General features: G+C 41.4%; 1 protein-coding gene across 1 annotated transcript in view; it reads left to right on the top strand.

Moving 5' to 3' along the window:
• LOC311223894 (general transcription and DNA repair factor IIH helicase/translocase subunit XPB) overlaps positions 1–20,988 on the top strand; it is a 62,573-nt gene that overhangs the window by 7,339 nt on the left and 34,246 nt on the right. The window contains exons 2-7 of the mRNA XM_084308655.1: positions 1,837–2,036; positions 3,397–3,633; positions 11,633–11,682; positions 11,784–11,919; positions 16,734–16,907; positions 19,871–20,075. Coding sequence (XP_084164781.1) covers positions 1,837–2,036; positions 3,397–3,633; positions 11,633–11,682; positions 11,784–11,919; positions 16,734–16,907; positions 19,871–20,075 — 1,002 coding nt within the window. The remainder of the gene's footprint in view (positions 1–1,836; positions 2,037–3,396; positions 3,634–11,632; positions 11,683–11,783; positions 11,920–16,733; positions 16,908–19,870; positions 20,076–20,988) is intronic.

Genomic DNA, 20,988 nt, shown 5'->3' on the forward strand with positions numbered 1-20,988 from the left:
AATGAAACCTGCATTTCTCAACCAAGGTGCCTTGCCTACCGTTTTGCTGTGCAGCTAGCTAGCTGTTCTACATGAATACTGACTGTTAATATTGAATCAGACAATATTGAATACTGAATGTTAATATCAGACCATATTGAATACTGCATGTTAATTCAGGTTGACAGTTGACATCATTTGACAGTTGACAGGGGGCTGGAAAGTTGATTTAAAGATGTAGAGAGGGAGAGAGAGCGAGACACACACACACACACACACACACACACACACACACACACACAGATAGACACAGATATTCTCAGCCCCCCTTTCCTCTGAGCGTTCCCAGTGATGGCTTACTATGTGCGTGTGTGCGTGTGCAAACGGGACACACATCTGTGCAATAGCACACACCACCAAAGTCACTGGCTGGCCCACAGTGTGCGTGTATGTTTGTGTGCTAACTTCGCTAACGTTATCCCCCTCAGTAACATTAGCTGCCTCGCCGGATTCCTCTTTCTCCTCGTCTCTCTTTTGCTCAAAATAAAAATGAATGGGCTTCATGGCTTTGTAATCTTCACTCGCACACTGCGAGTAAATGATTTTTCCGGTTCGCACACACATATTATTAAGGGCAAATACGAGTGAAATGCTCGCACTGTAGAGCATATATATAATTATATATATAATTAGTAAACTGTCTGGGGCTTTTCTTGCCCCCCTTAACTCATTTTCGAGGGCATTTGGTCAATTTTCGGGGGCATTTTGCCCCAAGCCCCCCTTAATTTCGAACCCTGCCCCCCCTACCCAACCCCCCCCCCCCCCACCTCCAATGTACAGCCCCACCCACCCAACCCCACCCCACCTACCCAACCTCCTCCAATGTACAGTTTCTATGTCAAATGTATATACACTCTTTTTCTGGACACTTTTTGTATCACAAACGGTACTGTATTTGCAAATCTGGTATGTCATAAATGTATAGATGTAGCTGTACTGTCTATCTGTATGTCGTGTGTGTCATATGATGAATTGAAAATGGGGGACCCTGATGTAAACAAGACGAAAGTCTTTCTCTGGTCTGCATCCCCTTAACAATTGTATGTATTGAGCTGTACTGTACTGTACCCATTCTGCAATCTGTTAATAAACTTTTCAATCAATCAATCAATGTCATAGTAGAACCTGCTAGAACATTAGCTCTGCCACAACGAAAACAAGTTTGGCATCCAACCAAAGCGCAAATGTAACAGTAAAGTGCAATAGTAATATACAATGTACAGGTGATTAAACTGGGTATATAGACTATATAAATTAGTAGTACTGAGTAATAGTGCTGTATGTACAGAGTCGTAGTATTAATATGTAGGCTACAGTGATACAGATATTAAAAGACACGATGGTAGTAAGTCATACTGGCCAGCAGCAATTCGCTTCATCGCTATTCAAATGAATTGTGTACGGTTTTGTGATTCCATTCCAACGTCCGTACCCACATATTTGCATGAAATACTTGCTTACTGTTATTTAACCATACAAATATTATTGTAACAAATGATTAGCTTTATCTAGCTACAAACACACACACACACACACACACACACACACACACACACACACACACCCCACACACTTTAACTAGCAACCTTTTGATCAGTTGTCCATGATCCATCTCTTGCCTAATTGATATGCTACAGAAACTCTATTGGGAAGTGGAAACTGGTTTATGTGGTTATATGTTTGTCCACAGATTTATGCTGCGTTCGCTTATAACTCAGAGATTATGATTTTTAATCGTCGAGCAGCCCTAACCTCCGACCGTAAACGTTCTCTCACTCGCATGCTGTCTGCCCACAGAGAAGAAATCCAAAAAGCGTGTCTATGAGGAAGAAGAAGATGATGAAGAGGCGATGGGCAGCGACCCGCATGAGGCGATACCTGCTGCTGCGGGGAAACAGGTGGATGAGTCTGCTACCAAGCTGGATGAGTACGGAGCCAAGGACTACCGTACCCAGATGCTTCTGAAGAACGACCATGGCTCTCGTCCTCTCTGGGTGGTAAGAATTATTATTATTGTTATTATTACTGGTTACAGGGGTTTCTGGGTGGTATGAATTATTGTTATTATTAGGCCTACTGTTATTATTACTGGTTACAGGGCTTTCTGGGTGGTAAGGCAGCAGCGTGCCATGGTTATTGTTATTATTACTTGTTACAGGGCTTTCTAGGTGGTTATTGTTATTAATTCTGGTTACAGGACTTTCCCCAGGATTTTCAAACTAGATGGTGCTGAGTCTCAACTAGGGGGTGGTCTGGAGGGGGGCTTAGAGGGTGGTCCAGAGGGGGACTGTGCTGTAATTTCCTGCAACTTAAAAACATAATTTCAGTAAAATAGCAAACACAAGGGTAAGTTCCAAATTACTTATTTATTTAAGTACAGTGTAAACGTTGAACACAAAAACACATGCTACATACATACATACATACATACATACATACATACATACATACATACATACATACATACATACATACATACATACATACATACATACATACATACATACATACATACATACATACATACATACATACACACACACACACAATGTGTGACAATAATAAATAAAGTCTGTTTGTAAGCTGGCCCCAAACCGTCACTGCAAGAACATTTGTATTATTCATTTTTTAAACACATGGTGGTGCTGGTGCCTTGTCATAGTGGGGCTGTGTTCCTAGACCATCTTTTAGGGAAGTGCATTATTATTAGCACGAATCCGCTTCAAGGCCCTCGACCTGGCATACCGTGCAGCAAAGGGAACTGCTTCCGCCTACCTCCGGTCAATGGGCTCTAACTACACACCCTCAAGACCCTTACGCTCTGCATCTTCTGGCCGCCTCAGACCTACTCCTATCGAAGCTCCGGGAGGGTCATCATCACAGAGAAGTCGCCTATTCTCAGTCCTTGCCCCACAATGGTGGAATTAACTACCCACCCCAGTTAGGACAGCCGAAACCCGTCCAATCTTTCGCCGTCGACTAAAGACGCACTTCTTCAACCATTATCTGAAAAAAATTTAAGAAATCTAACCCTAACCTACCTTACCGTCATGCACTTGTCCTAATAAACTAACCTACACTGTAGCACTCAACACTTTGATGAACATTGTTACTCAGCTGATAGAGTTGTACCCTTCCTTATGACTTGTCGTACATAACTTGTAAGTCGCTTTGGATAAAAGCGTAAATGACTAAATGTAAATGTAAATGTATTATATTGCTGAAGTGAAATGCTGCAAGATACCAGTGGGGGTATTTCTACCCATACTTATCAATACATTCATGTCTCTCTCTATTCTTCCTGCCCTAGTGTTAGTTCATCACTCTGCTCATCCTCTCTTCTCTCTCTCCTCTCAGGCCCCAGACGGACACATCTTTCTGGAGGCCTTTTCACCCGTGTATAAGTACGCCCAGGACTTCCTGGTGGCCATAGCAGAGCCCGTGTGTCGGCCGGTCCAGGTCCACGAGTACAAGCTGACGGCCTACTCTCTGTACGCAGCCGTCAGCGTGGGGCTGCAGACCGCCGACATAGTGGAGTACCTGCAGAAACTCAGCAAGACATCCGTACCTGACGGCATCGTGCAGTTCATCAAGGTCTGGAGAGAGGGAGTGTACTGGGAGGTTTGATGCGGATGGGTGGCTGCCTGGGTCAATAATAATAATAATAATAATAATAATAATAATAATAATAATAATAATAATAATAATAATAATAAACTTTATTTGTATAGCACCTTTCATACAAGAATTGCAGCCCAAAGTGCTTCACAGGAGTAAAATAGACATAGACATAAAATGTGCATAAAATATACAGAATAAAAGCAGAGAGTATGAACAGAGTAAAAGTAATGCAGAGAATAAGAACAGAGTAAAAGTAATGCAGATAGTAAGAAAATAGTAAAAGTAATGCAGAGAGTAAGAACAGAGTAAAAGTAATGCAGAGAGTAAGAAAATAGTAAAAGTAATGCAGAGAGTAAGAACAGAGTAAAAGTAATGCAGAGTAAGAAAAGTAAAAGCAATGTAGAGTAAGAACAGAGTAAAAGTAATGCAGAGAGTAAGAAAAGGGCACAGGTCGAGAGAGTGAACAGTTTCAAGTACCTCGGCTCGGAGTCCACATCCGAGGACTTGACATGGACCACACACATTTGACAGTGTAGTAAAGAAGGCACGGCAGCACCTCTACTTCCTTAGGCGCCTAAGGAAGTTCAAAGTGAGTCAGAAAATCCTTAAGAACGTCTACTCATGCACAATAGAGAGCATCTTGACCGGCAACATCACCTCCTGGTTTGAGAATAGCACCGCACACGACCGCAGCAGACTACAGAGAGTGGCCAGATCAGCCGAACGCACAATGGACCTATCTCAAACCCTGCCCTCTTTTCTTGATCCTCCAATCACAGCTGTCGCTTACCTCGGACTTGGTAAGCGACAGCTGTGATTGGAGGATCAAGAAAAGGGGCAGGGTTTGAGATAGGTCTATTGGAGGTGTGCTTCCCACTCTCCAGGACATTTACACCAAGCGTTGCAGGGCCATAACCGAAGACTCTAGTCACCCAAATAACTGCCTCTTTGCACTGCTGCGGTCAGGCAAGCGCTACCGGAGTCTCATGGCCAATACAGAGAGACTCAGAAGGAGCTTCTATCCCCAGGCCATCAGGATTAGTGCGGTGGCTTAGCACCAGATTTGAGAAGGATGTGGACACGCCGGACAAAAGCACAACATTTTTCCCACGTGTTCCTCATCATCATAGCTTTCATTTTGGGGTAGGGGCCACGTCATCATGATGGATTTCAAGATGCCCGCCATGTAAAATCAAGGTTCTGCCCATTAATAAATATCTTGGTCCATAGTGCGCTCAATATTTGAGCGAACACAAAGGTATTGGTATCCCTGTAAACTAGAGAAGCTAAGCTTTCCATTTTCATTAAGCCCAACTGTTGGGAAGGAGGTTTTGATAGGCAATGATTCTAAATTATGTAAAATTTTCGCCTAGAAAAAACTGCAATGCTCATCTTCCAAAAGGTCCCTTGGCCGTTCACATGAATATATCAGAGTGAACATTGGTTTTATAGGTACCCACAAGCCTCTTCTTCCCAGACATACCCACTTTGTCCAACTTGCATGCTATTTGGGGCAATAATCAAGCAGGTTTGTGCATGTGGTACAAATGTGTCGAACATTCTAACAACTGCCAAAAATGTGAATGTTGGGTTAGGGTTTGTTGTTAGAATGTTGAACATAGAAGATCAGTTTTGGTGTCAAACTACAAATTTTCTGGGTCAATAAATGTGCTAATGCTATGAAGAATGTCACCAGATGAATATTTGTACCATTCTAACAACATATTTACATCATTCTTTACTTGTTTAACAGTCTGACATGCATGAATGCATTTGATATGCTGCAAAGCTCCTGCATGTACTCCACGTCAGCCATAGCGTTGAGGCATCCAGTGAGATAGAGGCCAAAGGAGTGGAGCGCCTCTCCGTCATCGGACTTGATAGTAGGCCAGTTCAGTGCATTGTATATACGCCATTGAGATCTTGTATCCATTTCCAAAATGTTCTTTCAAGAGCCTCCTTGCCTCGCGATAGCCTCGCTCTGGTTCCATGTGAAGACAACTTCTTATCAGCTCTTGGCTGTCCATCCGTGTACTGCTCCATGAAGTACAGCCGGTCTCTGTTACTATCTGTCTTGTCCTCCACTCCGTGTTCAAAGGCCCTGATGAATAGCCTGTACCCCATGTTCTCCCTTGAATATAGGAATCTGTTGAGGGGGCAGAGTAGCATGGTTTTGTTGCTTCACTAGGAAATCCACCATGGCTCGTGTGGACTCTTGTTGCAGAGACTCTTGTTCCTTCTGTGTAGCACCGCCAGGTGCTCTGGAGCTGCTACTGTAAGCAGGTTCTCCTTTTATCGCTACGGCCTGAGGAGTAGGCGTAGCCTGCTTGTGATTCGAAGGGCTTTTTTTTCTCTATGTAAGAGTTCATTCCATCCCTACGGGACACTCTGGATGAGGCTCGCTGGCCCTCGTACTCTTCCAGTACTTTGAACTTAGCCTTTGCGGCAGCTAAAGCAGCATGGTCGTTCCTCTCTCTCTGCTCTTAGCTTTGAGGTAGCTAAGAGCAGAGCCTCCTGTTCATCGAGTTGTCGTTTTTGCTTTAGAGCGGAAGCCTGGGCTAGCAACTCAGCCCTCTCTAATTCAACTTTCAGACGCACGCTTGCAGATGATGTTCTGGAAAATGTAGTCGATGGTGTTCTAGACCCTTTCCTTTTTAAGACGATGGATGCACTGTCTTCAGGCCTGACCTCATCTTGGTGCTTCCTAGACTCCGCTATACGCTGATGCACCTCTTTCATCCATGTGTCAGCCTTTACTGTGAAGTTGTAAAATGCGTCAGCCTTCGGCGTGAACCATTCATCCTGATCTTTCTTCTTCTCCTCTTCTGATGTCTTGCTTAGTACCACCTGGACTGAAGTTTAAGCTCACCGAACTCTCCAAATAGATTGTTGAATTCTACCAATCTTGTACACCTTCCAAGTTACCGTCGTCGTCCTCATCCATTAATTGATTCATCTTATTCATGTGACCAGTTAGTTGACCTAACTTAGCTCTCCTCTTATTGATGGCCTGACGGACATCTTCCTCATAGACCCTTTGTGTCATCTCAACCTTCTTAGGTTCCGACATTTTGTTGTTATCCTTCTTTCAGCGCTCATTCCCACATAGTCTTTGCACCATATACTTAGTTCCACACTCCATAACAGTTAAATACGCCTATACGGGCTAAAGAGTTATGATAATAATAATAATAATAATAATAATAATAATACATGTAATTTATTGAAGTTCCTATGTCTCTGTGCCACCTCCCTCCGCCATAACTTTACGAGATAATTTGTTCTTATAGAGTGATCCTAATAAAATGTCTTCGATTCATGCATGTCTGAGTGTTAAACAAGTAAAAAATTCCCAACCCCAATTTGACAAAACAAAGATGGAGGAGTTCTTTAAGACAATTCATCTTCCAAAAATAACCAGTGAACAGAGTAATCAGCTCGCAATTGAAATATCGGAGGAAGAAATTAGTGCGGCCATAGCTCATCTCAAACCAGGTAAAGCCCCGGGACCTGACGGATTTCCTTCAGAGTGGTACAGATTAATGAAAGATTCGCTGATGCCGGTGCTGAAATCCACCTTTAATTGGGTCCTTCAGGAGAGTAAAATACCCCCCTCCTGGAGGGAAGCGGTAATCTCACTGATTCCAAAAGAGGGAAAGGATACATCTGAGTGTGGTTCATTCAGGCCGATAAGTGTTCTCAACCAAGATTATAAGCTCTTTACGCATATACTGGCAAAGCGAATAGAGGGACTTTTACCACAAATCATCAGCCTAGATCAGACAGGTTTTGTCCGCGAAAGACAAACGCAAGACAACATCAGACGGACCTTACATGTAATTAATCATATAAAAGAGCATAATCTAGAGGCAGTGTTGGTGGGGCTGGACGCCGAAAAAGCCTTTGACTGTGTGAATTGGTCATTTGTATACAGGGTTTTGGATACATTTGGCTTCCATAGCAGTTTTATTAAAACAATACAGGCTCTTTATGATAAACCAAGAGCAAGAATTAAGATAAATGGGACAGTGTCTAGTTCCTTCGGACTAGAACGCGGGACTAGGCAGGGTTGCCCAATTAGTCCTTTATTGTTCGCAATTTTTATTGAACCCCTGAGTTAGTGGATTATACAGAATACAAATATTAAAGGGATAGATATGAAGGGGGGAGAACAAAAAAATTCCTTATTTGCGGACGATGTATTAGTGTATTTATCAAGCCCAGAACATTCACTTAAACAGTTATTTTTGCTTTTAGAACAATATGGGTCATTCTCAGGGTATAAATTGAATGTAACGAAAACGCAAATTCTTAGTTTTAAATATAGCCCTTCAAGAAATATAAAGACGAAATTTAAATTACAATGGGAAGCAGAATCCATGAGATATTTGGGAGTAAATATACCAAAAGATTTGTCAAATTTGTTCACCATTAACTTCCTCCCCCTGAATCAAAAGATTAAAGAAGACATAAGGAGATGGGATGCAATACCTCTTCTGAATTTTGGATCGCGAATTGAATCGGTAAAAATGAATATTTTGCCGAGATTACTCTATCTGTTCCAGGCCCTCCCTCTAGACCTACCTGACCAAAAATGTCAGGAATGGGATAAACTTATTTCAAGGTACATCTGGCAAGGGCGGAGACCTAGAATTAGATACAAGAGTCTACAACTAGCAAAGAGCAGGGGAGGGGTTGCACTTCCATGTTTGAAGGACTATTATATTGCAGCTCAATTAAGACCAATGACGTGTTGGTGTAATCCAGAATATTTTGCCAGGTGGAAGGAGATTGAGATGGCGGTAACAGCAGAGTATCCAATTCAAGCTGCAATTGGGGATAAGGCTTTGATGAATGATTTAAGGGAGATGGGAAATCCATGGATTAGTTTACCACTTAAGTTGTGGAGTAAGGTAACAGCCCCAAAAAATTTAAAAGAAGCCATAAAAGTTTTGAGATGGTGTGCGTATGACCCAGAGTTCGTACCCAAAAGAATGGACGTACGGTTTAAAGGGTGGGAGACTCTAGGCCTAACAGCATATTGTACCTTTTTACATCAGGGGTCAATGAAGAGCTTTCAAGATCTGAAGGTGCAGCATGGTTTGAAAAATGAAGATTTTTACAGATATCTTCAGGTTCGGCACCATATTGAGCAACTACTGAAGCAAAGTAAACAAACACTTTCTGAAAATATTTTATTAAAAGTCTTCAGAGGGGCTTATGTCTCGAACTCGAACCAAAAAACCATCTCAAGACTCTATAAGGGATTACAACAGACGAAAGGTAATTCATTGTATGTAAAACAGAAGTGGGAAAGGGAGGGAAACCTAAATATAACAGAAGAGGAATGGGAGGATTTATGTGAAATACAATGGAAAACATCAAGTTCACCAGTATGGAGAGAATTTTGTTGGAAATCCCTGATTAGGTTCTTTAGTACTCCAGCTCAAGGGAGCCACCATACCAAATATTCCAACTGCTGGAGACAGTGTGGCCTCTCAGAGGCAAATCATTACCACATATTCTGGTCATGTCCCTTGCTGATGCCTTTCTGGAGGGAGGTCCATACAATCTTTGAAAAAGTATTCCAGGGGGACATCCCATTTAAATTGGAAAGCCTATACTTCGGCGCCAGGCCATTAGAAAATGGGGATAGATATATATTTCAGATATTAAGTGCGGCCAGCAGGAAAGCCATCACTAGAAAGTGGTTAAGAACAGAAATTCCTACAGTGGATGATTGGATTGATATTATTTATGATATTTTTAAGATGGAAAGAATTACTTTTTCTCTTAGGTTGCAACAGGATAAGTTTAGGAAGAAATGGGAAAGATGGATAATGTACATTACACCGTTACGACCTTCATTTGTTTAAGGTGTATAGAAATGATCATTCGGGATAATTGTTAAGTGAAACTTGTGTAAATGGAGGAGAGTATCAGGAAGATGCACCCCAACATATTATTTGGTTATTTGTTTACTTTATGGTAAATGCACATATATTGGAGAGGTACCATAACATATAATTTTGTCTTGTTGCGTTTTGTTATTTATTATTTTTTGTTATCGTTTTTGTTTGTCTAGAAAAAAAAGTATAGGATGTTATTGACTGTATGGGTCCTCACGCACGTAATGATACTTCTGCACTGCAACTTTTAAGTTAAGTAATAATTATTAACAATTGATACAATTTGTACAGCAGAAGGCGAAATCAAGATATTGTTTGTATGGACCATGGTGAAAATCAATAAAAAGATAATTTCAAAAAAAAAAGTAAAAAATGATGTAAATATGTTGTTAGAATGGTACAAATATTCATCTGGTGACATTCTTCATAGCATTAACACATTTATTGACTCAGAAAATGTGTAGTTTGACACCAAAATTTATCTTCTATGTTCAACATTCTAACAACAAACCCTAACCCAACATTCACATTTTTGGCAGTTGTTAGAATGTTCGACACATTTGTACCACATGCACAAACCTGCTTGATTATCTACCCAAATAGCATGCAAGTTGGACAAAGTGGGTATATCTGGAAAGAAGAGGCTTGTGGGTACCTATAAAACCAATGTCCACTCTGATATATTCATGTGAACGGCCAAGGGACCTTTTGGAAGATGAGCATGGCAGTTTTTTCTAGGCGAAAATTGAACATAATTTTGAATCATTGCCTATTAAAACCCCCTTCCCAACAGTTGGGCTTAATGAAATTTTTATTGAGCACGCTATGGACCAAGATATTTATTAATGGGCAGATTAATGGGCCTTGATTTTACATGGCGGCCATCTTGAAATCCATCATGATGACGTGGCCCCTACCCCAAAATGAAAGCTAGGATGATGAGGAACATGTGGGAAACTTTTTGTGCTTTTGTCCGACGCATCCACATTTTTTTGCTAAGCCACCGCACTAGATGACTAAATGTAAATGTAGGATGCTCAATGACTATGTAACATCATCAACCCATCCATCTACACTCATTGACACACATCCACATGCACACACTCACTTTAAACAAACACTCACCTTAACACTCACTTTAGACACTTTAACACTACATTATATTTATCTATTTATTAAAGAGATTTGCACTACATTCATACCTCATTTGCATTTGCACCTTGCCTTAAAAACGTTTTTTGTACGTCATTGTCTGCAGTTGTAACTCATTGTCTGCATTTTTACTTCATTCTACTTAGATTGTACTTAGGTTGTACTTTAGTTTGTATATTGTATTGCATATTGTATAGTGTTATTCCTCTTTTACTTACTTTTTTTTTACTGTATGAAGCACATTCTCAGGGGCTCATACAGAACCAATAATTTCACTGTAATGTACATGTACCTTATACATGACAAATAAAAACAAACTTGAAAAGAGTAAAAGCAACGTAGAGTAAGAACAGAGTAAAAGTAATGCAGAGAGTAAGAAAAGAGTAAAAGCAATGTAGAGTAAGAACAGAGTAAAAGTAATGCAGAGTAAGAAAAGAGTAAAAGTAATGCAGAGAGTAAAAACTGAATAAAAGCAATGCAGAGAGTAAGAACAGAGTAAAAGCAATGTAGAGAATAGGAAAAGAGTCAAAGTAATGCAGAGAATAAGAAAATAGTAAAAGTAATGTAGAGAATAAGAAAATAGTAAAAGTAATGCAGATAATAAGAAAAGAGTAAAAGTAATGTAGAGAATAAGAAAAGACGAAGTAATGCAGGTAATAACAATACTTCTGATTAATGAATTAATTGAATATCATTACACCTGTGGACTAGATTAGCCGCTTCACTCCTAAGCCTGATGTGGAATAATGAAATACCTGTCTATTTAATTACACCTTGGACCCCAGGAAGACTAGTTGACGTCTTGTCGTCAGCTAATGGGGATCCTTTGCTAATAAACAAATAAACCTGTGGTCAGTTGTTATGTTTACCGTTGGATTAACTCATCATCATGTTCTCTCTTCCTCTCTCAGCTCTGCACGATGAGCTATGGTAAAGTCAAGCTCGTTCTCAAGCACAATAGGTATTGATATTTTCAATAATTCCTTCTTTCCTTCCATAATGTTCCCTGTTTTAATTTGACTTCATAACATGTGGTTAAACAATGCCATTTTTCTTCTTCAGGTACTTTGTGGAGAGTGGCTTTCCTGATGTGATACAGCGCCTCCTGCAGGATAAGGTGATCCGCGATAGTCGCCTCCGCACTGCAGAAGGAGTGGACACTGAGCTCATCACTGAGGTGATCCGCAGCAAGTCAGCGGTACGTCACCTGTCCTTTACCTGTTCACCAGACAATTATAACACCTGACCTCTAGTTTATAGACAATTATAACACCTGTCCTCTAGTTTATAGACAACAATTATAACACATGTCCTCTAGTTTATAGACAACAATTATAACACCTGACCTCTAGTTTATAGACAATTATAACACCTGTCCTCTAGTTTATAGACAACAATTATAACACATGTCCTCTAGTTTATAGACAACAATTATAACACCTGACCTCTAGTTTATAGACAATTATAACACCTGTCCTCTAGTTTATAGACAACAATTATAACACATGTCCTCTAGTTTATAGACAACAATTATAACACATGTCCTCTAGTTTATAGACAACAATTATAACACCTGTCCTCTAGTTTATAGACAACAATTATAACACCTGTCCTCTAGTTTATAGACAACAGTAGTTTATAGACAACAATTATAACACCTGTCCTCTAGTTTATAGACAACAATTAGAACACCTGTCCTCTAGTTTATAGACAACAATTATAACACCTGTCCTCTAGTTTATAGACAACAATTATAACACCTGTCCTCTAGTTTATAGACAACAATTAGAACACCTGTCCTAGTTTATTGACAACAATTATAACACCCATCCTTCTAGTTCACCAGACAATTGACACCTGTCCTCTAGTTTATAGACAATAACATCTGTCCTCTAGTTCACCAGACAATTATAACACCTGTCCTCTACTTTATAGACAATTATAACACCTGTTATATATATTATATAACACCTCTAGTAAACCTATTTAATCCTACCCCTTCTCTACTATTCAGTAATTGTGAATATACATCTTTCTAAGTCACAATACATACATACTAAGGATGTCAAAGTTAACGCGTCATTAACGCATTAACGCACAATTCTGTTAACTCATTCAGGGCCAACAGCGCCCTCTGCTGATGGCCCTTCGGTGCCAACGCTGTATCCAATGGAGAATAGGACTTATTTGCGAGTGCTTAAAACATATCAAATATAATAGCAATAGATCTAAATAACACAGTGATCGTCAATGAGTTGTTTCCAGTCAACATGCACGAAACAGATAATTTCTTCATACATACATTTCCATTTTATACCGTGATGAATATCAATATACTTCTAGGTCGTTCTGTCTCATCTCAATAAACTCCAGCAAATCGAGCTTAAATGTATTTCCTTAGAAATCGTGCTATTTGTCGCTTGATTTATGAATAGTTTTCAAATAAACACTAGATTATCGATAGTATATGTGTCCTCATGCACGAAGAGAAGCAGGGTCTGAAAAATCGCTTCTCCGTACTTTGGTCGGCGCGAACCTCACACACACACACGCGCGCGCGCGCGCTCCGATGACGGTGATAGGAACATCTGATTACCCCAAGATTCGTAACATAAAGGCCTTACCTCACATCTGATGTCATACAAAAAGATTAATCCAATTCCTGATTGCCATTCCAAATATTGATCGCGTTTATTGATCCAACGTTATATATCCAAAACACATAATCCGCGCTGTTCTGAGTGTCCTCAGTCCATCTGTTATAACGATACTGCATGCCCGAGAAGTGAAACCTGGACCGGACTTATTTTTTGATGCACAGTCCCAGCCAATCCAATCCAATGATGTGCAATACCATCCGGGAGACGATAGGCGGCGGTATTTGCCCTTTGTGAGCTCAGAACTATTCCCAATGATAACGTCAGGCTGGATGGATATCGCTAATAAAAGAAATATGGATTAAAACCCGAGATTTCTCGGTTTGGCGCCCAGAGCATGGCGAGTTAACCCGGACTATCTCGGGTTTGGCCTCCAGTGAGTTAACGCCACTATTTTCTTAACGCACGATTAACGTTTTAGAATTATTATAATTTTTTTAATTTTTTTTTTTACTAGAGTTCACTCAGGTGTATTATTGATACTCTCATTGATACTATGTTTGTTTCTGACTCAAAGTGTGTGTGTGTGAGAGATAGAGAGAGAGAGAGGGGGAGGGGGGGTGTGTGAGTCCTCACGTTTTCTTTCCCCTATTATTTCATGCACACTTTATTCATTGTTTTAAATTATTATTTTCTTTTAAGTTATTTTGTGCATCACTCTGGTTTGAATTTGATGCAAATTTGATATTTCCATTCATTATAGGCACACTGACATCTGGGTTAACATGGGGCATCATCCTGAGGCCATGGTTAGACTAGTGTTTTTGTGGTCTTTTTTTGAATACGTTTGCTGTCCCTTTTACATAGAAATTGTGGCCCTACTGAAAACGCTAAATTGTGTTTCCGTTTTGGAGTAGCGCCAAAAACTCGCCGACAACATGTGTGTAATCTGCGCGGAGCCGTTTTTGCTCAACGCCCATGCGCAGTAGACGACTGCAGTGTAACCTACAGCCCGCGCGCAGCACCGTGTATATCCCTCCTGTCTGTCTGTCTGTCTGTCTGTCTCGAGCCCGGGGGAGCAGCACCGAGCAGCGGCTGCGGAGCAGCCCGTGCGCAGCACCGTGTATCTCTCCAGTCTGGGCTGTCTGTCTGTCTGTCTCGAGCAGCACCGAGCAGCTGCCGAGGAGCAGCCCGAGCGCAGCACCGTGTATCTCTCCAGTCTGGGCTGTCTGTCTGTCTGTCTCGAGCAGCACCGAGCAGCTGCCGAGGAGCAGCCCGAGCGCAGCACCGTGTATCTCTCCAGTCTGGGCTGTCTGTCTGTCTGTCTCGAGCAGCACCGAGCAGCAGAGAAATAACGTTATGAATGCGTGAAATAACATTACAAAGTACAGTTGACAGCTGGGCTGTGTTAATGTTACAATTTACAGTCCTGCGAAATAACGTTATGAATGCGCGAAATAACATAGCATTACAAAGTACAGTTGACAGCTGGGCTGTGTTAACGTTACAATGTACAATCGCGCGAAATAATGTTATGAATGCCCGAAAACATTTGTGATGTCACAGTATGATGTCATAATCAAACATTCTAGAACATTTGTGTATCTATTCAACAATTCTCTCACAGCTGAGTGTGGACGACAGCGGGGACGAGGGAGAGTAACTACCTCCCCGCGCATGCTCAGTGCTGAATTCAAGACGAGATCCGTTGTGGTCTGACCAAGCCTTGTTCTGACAAAACGAAAGCGCTCAAGGTGCAAAACGAATGTCTAACTCGGCTGCGAAACTCGGCTGCGAAACTCACCTGAAAAACGAAACGAAAAACAGCCTAGGTGTAACTCCAGCCTGAGAATGCCAAAGTGCAATACCGGCCACATCCACCCAGGTGGCAGTATCGAGCACCCTTTGAAACATTATATCTTGGCCTGTGCGTCGATCAAAACTCTCCGGTCGGATTTTTATTGGTCGGGCAAGGGGAGAGGTTATAACGGTTGGATTGAGAAGCGTGAAATGCTCCCGGTGCATGATGTGTGGCGGATTATGTTGGCGACACGATCGACACCAATACTGGGACTCGCGATCAGATAATTGGAATATTCTTTTTGGGGTACATCCTAGTGAAGGTAAGGCCTATATGGTATCAATCCTGCTGTGATCTAACCATGACTTCACTTCGATCACAATATATGTGTGTAACGTTACTCCACAATGTGTGCCGTTGGTGACGATCAAAGCACCAAAAAACTACCCCCCCCCCCCCACCCTTTCATCCATTCATGATGAAACATAATACCGATAATATAGATGTGATTTTGAAATAGTAGCGTGTACAGGCGAGAAACTGCAACGTTTTTAGTGAATTGCACGTATTGCTGCATAGCGTAGTTTTCTGGGATTAGACAGGATTACTCTAAAACCATACTCATATTCACCACGGTATAAAACGGGAATGTATGGATGACATTTTTTTTTTTTTTTTTTTTTTTTGTATTTTTTTTTTGTATAATTTTTTAAACAAACATATAAACAAACATGACAACACACGATAAGATATACAAGCATTAATTGTCAGGGCACATCCAATGAGTTCACATTTTAGTTAGTTGTCTTATATAAGATATACCCCTAATACCTGTTATCTAAAAAAACCTACACACATATGCTCAGCTCGAACCCCCCCCTCCCGGACCCCACCTTGAGAAGTACCTCCACTATCCCTCGCACCTAACCAGACACTACCATTATAAGCTAGCTTTTATTCTCTCCACCACTTCTAACCACATTGACATTTTGGATTCATTGAGACCCAGAATTCTTGCTGTAGATATTTCATGGTAAATTACATCGAGATATGTAAGAAACCAAACTTTACGGCACATTTTTTCCGGTTGAAACCAGCGTGATGCGATCAGCTTTTTGGCTACTGTGATACCCGATAAAACCAATCTCTTTAGCTGTGGATTCACTGCAAACTCAAAAACATCATTCAATAGTAATACCGAGGGGTGTACAGGTATATTCCAAGATACGAGTTTTGATATTTGTTGGGTCACATCACGAGAAACTGCAACGTTTTTAGTGAATTGCACGTATTGCTGCATAGCGTAGTTTTCTGGGATTAGACAGGATTACTCTAAAACCATACTCATATTCACCACGGTATAAAACGGGAATGTATGGATGAAAAAATTATTTCTTTAACACATATTGAACGATAGATGCTCGATGTCAAATGGGCCATAGTATTGTATCCATAGCTATAATATATAATATAGTTATAGCCCTGCAAACACCGCCACGGATTCCTATATTTTAGAGCGTCGGCCTGATAACAACACATCACGCATATCGCTGCGGCGCTGATTGAGTTAATGGACTGTCCTGTCAAATCCCTCTCTCTGTCTCCGTCTTCAAGATCGCCAAGTCCATTCAGGACAACGGCGGTGCGTCTACCTCCCAACAGGCCGGCCCGGAGGGTCAAGCGACAACCGCTCCTGTTCCCGATGACATCTTCAGCTACTATGAGCAAATGGACAAGGAGGAGGAGGAGGAAGAGGAAACGCAGACTGTGTCCTTTGAGATTCGACAGGTCTGTACTAAAGCATTACATCACGCGCAGGAGTGTGTTATAGGAATTAGATCATACCTAGGGGTGGTTGTTAGGCCCGATGCGCAGCGGAGGGTCGTTAGACCTCCCTAGGCATGATCTAATTCCTATAACACACGACTACAAGTGGTGTAATGTCTTTTATACAATGGCCGAATTCACCCAACCTTATTGCTATAGAATAAACACACAGTAATTGAAGCATAATGGAGATTTATTCACAAAACCATCCACAGAGAAAGTAGATCCAATAGTAGATCCACTAGTAGACACCAGAGGGAGCTCCACAAACCATGTTAAACCCAGATTCAGCTCAAACAAGGGACTAAACGCCCCTAAACGAGAAGCGTTTTGATAGAGAAAAGCGAGACCGACGTCAAATGTATATACTCTCTTTTTTTAGACTCTTCATGTATCACAAACAGTACTGTATTTGTAAATCTGGTATATCATAAATGTCTAGATGTAGCAGTACTGTATCTGTATGTCACGTATGTCATATATGTTATGATGCATTGAAAATGGGGGACCCTGATGTAAACAAGACGAAAGTCTTTCTCTGGTCTGCATCCCCTTAACAATTTTGTGTATTGAGCTGTACTATATTGTACCCATTCTGCAATCTGTTAATAAAATGTTCAATCAATCAATCAATCAATCAAATAACAACCGGTAACTTCACTGTGCGTCTTAAACAACATGTAGCAGTACTGTCTATCTGTATGTCATGTATGTCATATATGTTATGATGCAAAATGGGGGACCCTGATGTAAACAAGACGAAAGTCTTTCTCTGGTCTGCATCCCCTTAACAATTGTGTGTATTGAGCTGTACTGTAAATTTTCCCAGTTATCGATCGCCATGTGGTAGATTCATATGTCCATTGGCTGATGATATATTCCTTTACTGCACACTGAAATCCGCGTCCCAAAACGTATTCCAAGCTACTAGACTGCACATCCAGAATCCAGCTAACTGGAAACTACATTGAAAGTAAAAGAAAATAGTGCACCGTTCTGCCACAGGGCACACTGCATTATCGAGACAGCGCCCCTAAGAGGATCTGGCCGGTAATGCACTTTTCAGAATTCGAAGAGTAGGGTAGATCTGCAGTGCAGCTCTGTGACATCGAGTAGGTTATTACAATGGAATGGATTCGAAACACGGATTTATCCGTGGTTGGCCCCGAAACGGTTAATAAAATGTTCAATCAATCAAATCTAACAACAACAACAACAACAAAAAACGTCAGCCATTTTTTTTTATTTTTTTTTTCTGCGATTTTTCTTTTGTTTCACAATGAGTCATGACAAATTAATTGCATAATCCATGTGTATGTAACGAACTAACATATTCCAGTTGACTCTTTTTTGGAGGATTCGTTCAAAAGCTATTCATACTTCCATTTTTCTATCTATGGCGGATTGATTCAGACAGAAAAAAAAAGTAATTCGGGTGTGGGAGGGATCTGGGGTCACGTGGAGTGTGTTATACTAAGGGGGCTTTCTCACTCAGCCTTTTGTACCGTCCCGGAGCACGGGGGGGAGTGTTCTCACTCACCCCTTTTGGGGTGCGAGACGGCGCTGATTCGTTTCACCCCCCGCTGAACGGGATCAGCTGGCAGAGGTGGTCTCGGGTTCGGCCCCGGGAGAACGGGGGGTGTGGCTTTGCGAGCTTGTACCTTTTCATGGGCGTGGCGCCTGGTGCTGACATAACGTCATAAATTTTGTTTGCCATTGCTATGTCTATACATTGTTCGAATGCATTTATTTCTATTAGACCAGTGGTGCCCAACCAGTCGGCCGTGGTCGACCAGTAGATCGCTCAAAACGCTCAAAAGCGGACTCTACAACACCATCCATTCGATATAAAATGGGGTGGGTTATATTGACAAGGCTTGACAACAGAGGTTCAAATATAACTTCATATTTATTGGCAATTTGTTCATTTTATATCAACATCCAGAGTCCGCAGTCGTGTTAAGACATTCCCGTTTACATTTTCGGTCGACCAGTAGATCAATGACATTCAATATAATCGATGCGGTTAAGCTAACTAGCATTAGCCGTTAGCTTAGCGTTATTGTTAACCCTGCAAAACGATCAAAAGCGGACTCTACAACAGAGTTCCATTCGTGAGAAAAGGGGGGTGGGTTATATTGACAATGCTTGACAACAGAGGTTCAAATATAACTTCATATTTATTAGTTATTTGTTTCTTTATATCAACATCCATTCTCCAGTCTCCGTGTTAACACTTCCTGTGTTTACATTTCGAGCGTGACATCATCGACTACGGCAAGCTTACAAGCTCAAAACGCAAACCGTAAACAAAACCCAGAGCGCACCCAGACTGAAGTGTGTACACAAACTAGAGGGGGGAGAGGGGGGGGGGGAGTTCGCATCAGATCTCGGAACGGGCAGAACGGAACGAAATAGAAACGAATAGGGTGAGTGAGAAAGGGCCCTTAAATAACAACCGGCAACTTCACTGTTTCAGCCAATCAGAATCAAGAAATTTGCATGCCATTGTATAATTTATCTCACATCACATCCTTCCTGCTTCCATTCATACTCTCTCCCTCTCTCTCCTCTGTCTCTCTCCTCTGTCTCTCTCCATCTCTCTCCTCTGTCTCTCTCTCTCTCTCTCTCTCTCTCTCTCTCTCTCTCTCTCTCTCTCCTATGTTTCTCTCTCTCTCTCTCTCCTATGTTTCACCCTCTCTCATCTGTCTCTCTCCTGTCTCTCCCCATCTCTCTCATCTGTCTCTCTCCTCTGTCTCTCACTCTCTCCTATGTTTCTCTATCTCTCCTCTGTCTCTCTCTCCTCTGTCTCTCTATCCTCTCCCTGTCTATCTCTATCTTTATTTTGGTGGAGTGTGACTGACATCAGCCTCTTCCTTTAGCCTGTTTTTAAATATATATATGTGTATGTTTAAATGTTTCAGGATATGATAGAGGAGCTTCAGAAGCGTTGTATCCAGATGGAATATCCTCTCCTGGCAGAATATGACTTCCGTAACGACACAGTGAACCCAGACATCAACATGGACCTGAAGCCCACGGCCGTCCTGAGGCCCTACCAGGAGAAGAGCCTGCGCAAGATGTTTGGGAACGGACGTGCTCGCTCTGGGGTCATCGTCCTGCCCTGCGGTGAGACGACCGGCCCGGTGGGCTTGTGTGTGTGTGTGTGTGTGTGTGTGTGTGTGTGTGTGTGTGTGTGTGTGTGTGTGTGTGTGTGTGTGTGTGTGTGTGTGTGTGTGTGTGTGTGTGTGTGTGTGTGTGTGTGTGTGTGTGTGTGTGTGTGTGTGTGTGTGTGTGTGTGTGTGTGTGTGTGTGTGTGTGTGTGTGTGTGTGTGTGTGTGTGTGTGTGTAACCAAAATATATTCTGTACAGCCCTATTTCTTACCCAAATACATTTTTTAATAATAGTCTTTAATATTTTTCATATTTATTTTTCATATTTATTATTATGTTGCCTAATATGATTGTGAAGTAAATTCCGTTTGATCATTCCTCTGTATATCACTGTACGTTGAAACAATGTAGTGAGTTTTTGACAAAGTGAAACAGGCTCCAGCAGCCTAGTCGAATAACCATGTGTATTACAACTAAAAACATATTTTATAAGAAAATAAAAATAAATGGATCTTAACACTTTAGCTATCCTTGTACCTACTGCGCCACCGCTGTAAGAGATAGGGATTTTCACTGTGCATCGCGGTGTTTGGAGGGCTATATCTATATTCTATATTATAGCTATGGAGACAATACTATGGCTCATTTGACATTAACTATCCATCGTTCAACATGTGAAAAAGAATAAATTTTTTCATGTATACATTTGCGTGTTATACCGTGGTGAATATTGTATAGTTTCAGAGTGATCCTGGCTAATTCCTGAGAATGGCGCTATGGTGCAATATGTGCATTTTGCTAAAAGCGTTTGCTTTGCTCGCCTGGACACGCTACTATTTCCAATTCAAGGTATATAGTAGGTATTATGTTTCGTCATGAATGCATCAAAGGGGGGGGGGGGGGGGGGGGTCGTTTTTTGATGCTCTGA

The sequence above is a fragment of the Notolepis coatsorum genome, assembly GCF_963971535.1.
Source record: "Notolepis coatsorum genome assembly, chromosome: 2".
NCBI lineage: Eukaryota > Metazoa > Chordata > Actinopteri > Aulopiformes > Paralepididae > Notolepis > Notolepis coatsorum.